At 47.4% G+C, this 7,210-nt stretch overlaps 1 protein-coding gene across 1 annotated transcript; it reads right to left on the reverse strand.

Annotated features, from left to right (window-relative positions):
* Window positions 1–4,559: 4,559 nt before the first annotated feature.
* Window positions 4,560–7,072, reverse strand: RPLP1 (ribosomal protein lateral stalk subunit P1). The gene is made up of 4 exons (XM_008708532.2): window positions 6,865–7,072; window positions 6,087–6,161; window positions 4,903–5,020; window positions 4,560–4,678 (listed from the first exon to the last, which is right to left on the reverse strand). The coding sequence occupies exons 1-4, from the start codon at window positions 6,934–6,936 to the stop codon at window positions 4,599–4,601; spliced, it is 345 nt and encodes a 114-aa protein (XP_008706754.1). The 5' UTR covers window positions 6,937–7,072; the 3' UTR covers window positions 4,560–4,598.
* Window positions 7,073–7,210: the final 138 nt, after the last annotated feature.

Here is a 7,210-nt window from a genome sequence, read left to right on the forward strand (position 1 = left end):
CTGAAGCCTGGCTCAAGCCTCACCTGGGGAAATCTCCGGACGCCCCTGTCTTCTGTTCACGGAGCCGGGTCCCGCGGGTTCCCAGCTCAGGGCCTGATGGCCCACACCTGTACCTGGCAACCTGGAAGTTGCGAACTAAGTGCGGAATGAATGAATGAATGAATGAATGAATGAATGAATGAATGAATGAATGAAGCAAGCAAGCAAGCAAGCAAGCAAGCCTGCGCTGGGGGGCAGGCCTGGTTTTGTGCCCCTGTGCGGCCTGCTACAATGATAAGAGCATTCGCGGCCTGCTACAATAAGAGCATTCGCTGGTCCAGGGACTTGGGTTCCAGTTCTGGCTGTCCCATTCACTGCTGCTGAGCAAGGTCCTCCTCTCGTCTGCGGCCCGCGGAGAGGGTTGGAAGATGTAATGAATGCATACTGAACACCAACAGTGAGTTAAACATTGTGATAAGTACTGGGGGTACAGGTGAGCAGCACAGACAGCCCCGATCCCCAAGCTTACTGTATGGATGGAGGAGGAAGATACTGAACAAACGATCACAAACGCATAAGTACACCTCTACTCTAAGAAGAGGAAAGGCAGGGAACTTTCAGCAGAGGGTTTAACACAGCCTGGGGTGGGCTTCCGAAGGCTTGAAGGAACTGGATTAACTGGGGTAGGTAGTCGGTGGCTTGGCGAGAGTGGGAAATAGCAAGTGCGAAGATAGGGAAAGTGAAACACGCACGTTATTTTTTCATTGTAATTGGATGTCCTAATAACCCTCAAAGTATACAAGCCAGAGGAGTGGAAGCTCAGGTGAGTTAAACTGAGTGGAAGTTGGAGGGTTCTTTGGAAGCCCCTAACTCTTTGAGCAATCCTGTGAAAATACGCGATGGCCCCTGACCCCCGTGTCCTGATAGAAGTGTTCAGGAAGATTGTTGAATCAGACCTGACCAGCTCAGGTTTCATGATGCAGGCCGTGGGGTGCCTGTGATCTGACCCTGAGGGGCATCTCCTGGCTGCTTCAGAAGGACTAAAAATACCAATGCTCTCTTGAAAGTGGCCCATGTCCCCCTTGAGCTGAATTATCCAGGCTTGTTTGCAAAGATAAGAAGATGGAGAAGAGGCTTGAACCGTGACGGAAAAAAAATGAAAGGCTCCTCACCATCGCTTACAAAAGCGCACGTGTGGAGGGGACGCTGCGTCCTGGTGTAACTACTAGAGACAGTGGGGGGAGGCCCAGCGTTGCCTGCCATTAGCTGTGCGAACCTGGCAAGCACTCAGACTCTCTGAGCAACGGTCTGCTGTATGGACAGGGCGAATTAAGTGCTCCCGATGTGGTCAATTTCAGAATGGGAAAACCCCTGAAGGTTATTTCTGAACTCTAAAGCACTATGCTACCAAGCCCACCAACACCTGGCTCACGTTGTTCCCTCAGAATTTTTACTGTATATGCTCCTACAAATTATGGGGAGAAAGGATTGGACGTATTTTATTTGAATTTGTAGCAATATACCAAGTTGTTTTGTTGCATCAATATTTTGAATTCTTTCATTTTAATTAGAGTGTTTCTCTTTTCCAAAAGGTGGTTTTAGAATTTCATGTGTGGTTCTCTCATCATTTTTAGAAGAAAGAAGAAAAAAAAAAGGGTTAAACAGTTGACAGGAGCTTTGGATTTTTTTTTTTTTTTACTCCAATGTGCAACACATTCAGTGACAATATGGATTTTTAAAAAAATTGTTCTTAGGGGCGCCTGGGTGGCTCAGTCGTTAAGCGTCTGTCTTCAGCCCAGGGCATGATCCTGGTGTTCTGGGATCGAGTCCCACATCAGGCTTCTCTGCTATGAGCCTGCTTCTTCCTCTCCCACTCCCCCTGCGTGTGTTCCCTCTCTCGCTGGCTGTCTCTCTCTGTCAAATAAATAAATAAAATCTTTAAAAAAAAATTGTTCTTAGCTGGTTTGTCAGTGAGCAAATCTGTGCCTAAAATTCTCCCCTACACCTAAACCTGGCTCCTTGCTGATGCGAGATTATAAAACGGGTGAGTGAGCCAGCCATGGACCTGGGTATGCTTTCAGTGGAGAGAGTTGAACAGAATCTTAGGAACAATGGAACTTTTTAAACAAAGAGTATACTTGGTGAATAATCAAGAGCATGAAACCAGTCATGAGAAACCATAGCTATTGCCTGATTGCAAAGGACGGGCAGGGAGGGGGTTTGAAGAGCACAAGGCTTAGGCTTGCTGCACCTCAGGATTCTTTTTTTTTTTTTTTTTTTTTTTTTTTAGTTTATTTATTTGACAGAGATAGAGACAGCCAGCGAGAGAGGGAACACAAGCAGGGGGAGTGGGAGAGGAAGAAGCAGGCTCACAGCGGAGGAGCCTGATGTGGGACTTGATCCCATAACACCGGGATCACACCCTGAGCAGACGCTTAAGGACTGTGCCACACAGGTGCCCCTCTGGACCTCGGGATTCTGAGAACCAGCGATGCCAGCTGTGTTCTTTGTAGGTTACCCAGAAGGGGAATAGCATCTGCATACCAGCATGCATTGATGGGCAAGTTCGTTTCCCAATATCAGCTAGTTATTATTCCCATTTTGCTAAGAAGAAATTAAGGGTCACGAGAACTAAAAAAGGGAGTGGAACTGGGCAGACTTTTTAACTCAGTATCAAATGAATAAAAGGTTAGCATTTCTACAATGTGTAAGTGGGTATCCTACTTTAACAGATCATTCTTTGGAAAGGTTTTTAGCTCTATGTAGATTTTTACTACATTAAAAGATTTCTTTTCAAAAGCTGGGCCCACCCATGAGAGCACGTTAACATTTCAGTCTTGCTATAGTGAACATTTGTCATTGTGTGGTTTGGGTAACTGAACTTGGTATTGATATCCCAATTTACCACTTACTTTTCAGCTGTTCTCAATACTGTTTTCCTTTATCTTAAGTATTCTTTAATCCAAAGTATTTCCTTAGCTCAGTGTCCCTATTCCCTCCTCACACTGAAGTGCTCACCGAGTGCAAGGAATTCATTATCTCAGAACTCTCTAGAACCCGGTGAGGCAGGTCCTATAGGTGTAGAGTACTGATGCAGGAGGGGAGAGAGGAGCAGAGACATGGGAAAGATGCTGAAAGCAGGGTTAGCAGAGCCTGGTCTGAACCCTTCCATCCATTTACTAGTCTTGACCTCGGGTTAACCTCTGAACTCCCACTGACCCATCTGTGACATGACAAAGGATTCATCTCTAATACACGAGAACTCCAAAATGTTAATGACAGTAACATACACGGACTACTATTCATCACACTTCCTCAAGGTCTTACACTGACCATCCCTTACCTTTCTTATGTCTGATCCATCTTATTTTTGAAGTTTAGGGAAAGGGCAGTGTGCTGTATGCAGTTTACCAGGACTTGTTCTTAATCTAACCTTACTTTTAAGAATTCCTCTAGTTCATTTTCACTGCTGATAATTAGGATCCTTTATTTTCTGGTTGTTGGACCCTTGAGGTTTTTGCAATCTTTTAAGTACTGCTTTAAACATTCCCAAAGATGCATCCTGATGTCCATTTGTAGTTTCTCTTGGGTAATACATTGAAGCAGAATTGCTGGGTTGTGTTCAAATCTGTAAGGTACACCAGCCACTTACCCATCTGGTCTAAAACTTTAACACTGTCTTGTACCCTGGACAGTTGGGGCTATGACATCCTGCTTTTCACCAACTCCTGATTTCCTCTATTAAATGGAGATAGGAAAGGGCAAGATGTTCACGTGCCTGGCACCTAATAGGTGCTCTGAAGATAAAGTAATCGTGTTTTAGAAATCCAAATCTTTAGGAGCCCCCACCATTTTGAAGTGAACCAGTCTCCACACTAGGGCTCAGCCACTCCTTCCCCAAACCCTACTTCATTAGTGTGTGTCAAAATACAGGTTTGAACTTTGGTTTTAGTCTCTTTGTGTAAATGGGGCCTCAAACCTGAATTTTTTTTTTTCCTTTTGAGTGAGAGCGAGAAGCAGACTCGCCAGTGAGCAGGGAGCCCGATATGGGGCTTAATCCCATGGCCCCCAAAATCATGACCTGGGCCCAAGGCAGATGCTTAACCAACTGAGCTCCCCAGGCACCCCATCAAACCTGAATTTTCACCACTCCTTCAGTATTGCTGAATTATAAGCGCAGGGATATAGAGCATTCTACCTCTGATGTCTCAGCACAGCTCAAAAACCCGCAGCCAGGATTATACTTGGGATTTTTAAGAGGCCTTGTTTATACCACGACCACCACTGACCCTTACGCCTGTCAAGGGGACAAACCCTGTTGTCATGGACTCACACAGGTGACCCCAACAAGGTATCTACTCTGATACTTCTCCCACTTCTCCATGTGGTTCTAGATGCAATATTAGGTACATTCTTGGTACAGCATCTGGCTGGTGTACTATTTCTCACCATGAGACGGTGGCAGGGGGAAAAACCCCAGCGCTGGTGTCATACCACAAAGGGCTGAAAACCAGTGTTGCAGAAGGGAGATCAGCCGTAGGCAGCACACACCCAAACAACTGGCAAAACCAGCAGCAACCAAGAGTTCAGCTTTTTATTGAGCAGCTTACAGAAGAGGTTTAGTCAAAAAGACCAAAGCCCATGTCATCATCAGACTCCTCAGATTCTTCTTTCTTGGCTTCCACTTTCTTCTCCTCAGCTAAAAAACAAAACAGTCAATCACAAGCCTGCTCCATATTTTAAACTCCAAAGAGCTCCAGGCCCTTCAACTTACATGGTCCAAAATACCCTAGCCCTCCTTCCAACCATGCCCCTGGTTTTAAGATTTCTACACATCATCTACTCTTAGCAAATTAAGTACTGTAGGCAACGCTGCTCTTCATCTCCACACTCCTCCCTCCAATACCAAAAGAAATGGTCTACCTGGGGCAGCAGTGGTGGAAGGAGCAGGACCTCCTGCTGGCGCAGCGCCAGCTGCTGGGGCGGGTCCACCAGCTCCTACATTGCAGATGAGGCTCCCAATGTTGACGTTGGCCAGGGCCTGCGACACACATGCATACACAGATCACACTCAGTTCTGGCCTTCTGTTAGAGCACCCCGCCCACACCTCCAAAGGTACCCCCACTTCTGAACTGACAACAACCAATTCCCAACACTATATTGTTCTTCCTTCTCCTTCGCTGGAGTCTGCCAGTGACATTTTGTCTGCTACTTAGATTCCCTAAGACTGAGATTAGATGGGGCCACGCAGCTATATTAAAATTTAGTCACGAAAGAAACCACTCAAGCTTTAAATCTTACAATTGCATTGCTGTATTTAAGTAGCAAGACAGAATAACTGAATTCCTTCCTTTTATAGATGAGAACACTGGCCCCAAAATGCTGACTTAAGCTGTTGGCAAAAAACTCGGGCTTCCTTAAACTCTCAAATCAGGATTCTTTCCACGGTTCCAAATCTCCTCTTAACAGCGAATGCAATTTTTCAGACTGCTAAGTCCAGGGACTTTATTAAAGAAGAGTATCTTTATTAAAGGCACAATGTTTTCAATCATTCAAAACTCTTTGGACACAACCTGAAGATATGAAGCTAATAGCCTCTTGCCAGAGTTTAAGTAACAGAAAAGGTAGCCAGTGCCAAGTTCCTTGGGTAGGAATCTTGTCTTCGTCTTTTTAGATCCCAACAAATAGTAAATGGTCAGTGAAAGGCCACCACACCCAATTTCCATGAAACCAGACTATCACGCAGCAAGAATCTGCTTGGAACGGCATGCGCAGTATCATCCCGATTGACCCTTTTAAGGAGAAGTCATTTGGTGTGTGCATGTGTTTATGTCACACACACACACACACGTGTATGTATGTGTGTGTCATGGTTTCAGAACAGAAGGAAAAAGAAACTGGATTGAAATCAAGAAGGAAAAGACAAGATAAACTTTAATTAGGCTCTAGATATGGAACTATGAGGAAACAGCACTTAAACCTACAAAAGGTCCGGTGGAATAATATGGCACCTCAGCATTTCTCATGTTACATGAATACCTGACTTAATAAATTAGTAACGTCCCCAAATTTGCTTCTCCAAATCACTTTGCTGCGATCACCTTACCTTTGCAAACAAGCCAGGCCAGAAAGGTTCAACATTCACACCCGCTGCTTTAATGAGGGCATTGATCTTATCCTCCTAAACAAGGCAAAACAGCAATCCATCAGAGTAAAGTGTAGTTTTCGTAAACGTCTCCAAAATACTGCAACTGAAAATCACTCAAAACGTGTGCACAAAACCATGTTTAACCACTTCAAATATTCTATCTGTACTTCGTGTATGCTCATTTCAAACGACCGTTTCTTACACTCTTACGATTACCAGAAGCAAATGAAATGCACCCGGCTCCCGTGTGCTAGGCACCTTGCAAGGCGGCCAGCCCGTCCTGCCATTTCGCAGGCTGGGGCTTGACCAAGTCACGCCGCTATTTTAGGTTACGAGTCAGGGCCGGAGGCGGAGCAAGCTAACGTGCGCTTCACATCACGCAGCCTGGCCCAGCCAGGCCTACTAAGAGGACTATAGGAATTCAAGGCCATCACACCAAACAGGGACAGTGTCCCTAGGTGAGGGTGAGGATACCCACACGCCACGGAGTTTCGCTAAAGCAAGCTTCCAAAGCCGCAGCGCGCAACCCAAGTGTACTCCAGTCCCCCAGGAAGCTGGAGCACGTGGCCGAGGGCCCCGACCACCCCGCACGTGGGCCCGCCCCGCCACCTCCGCCGCCGCCGGGGATGTCGATGGCCGCGGCTCCGGCTGGAAAGGCCTGGCAGGGACGCCCGGCAAGCGGAGAAAAACGACCGCCCGCAGGCCGACCCCACGGCCGGCCCAGGCCCACACTCACCGTGACCGTCACCTCATCGTCGTGCAGGATGAGGGCCGAGTAGATGCAAGCGAGCTCCGAGACGGAGGCCATGGTGCGGGCGAGAGCTGAGCGGACGCTGCCGGGCGCGGTGCTAGTCGCCGGATGAAGTGAGGGCCTCACCCCAACGCGGCCTTAGCTTCCTCGGAAGAACCGAGCACCTTAGCGGCAGCTGAGGAAAGGAGGTGCCGCGCCTGCGCGTAGCCTCTTATACTGGTCACGCGAACCAATCGGTGCCTGCGCCTGGCGGAAGAGGCGGAGCGAGAACCGCCCGTGCCGACCACTGTTGGCGCCTGCGCACAAAGCGCGACTGGCTCGTTAGCGAGTT

This window comes from Ursus maritimus, unplaced genomic scaffold (genome assembly GCF_017311325.1).
Source record: "Ursus maritimus isolate PB19 unplaced genomic scaffold, ASM1731132v1 scaffold_27, whole genome shotgun sequence".
Classification (NCBI taxonomy): Eukaryota; Metazoa; Chordata; class Mammalia; order Carnivora; family Ursidae; genus Ursus; species Ursus maritimus.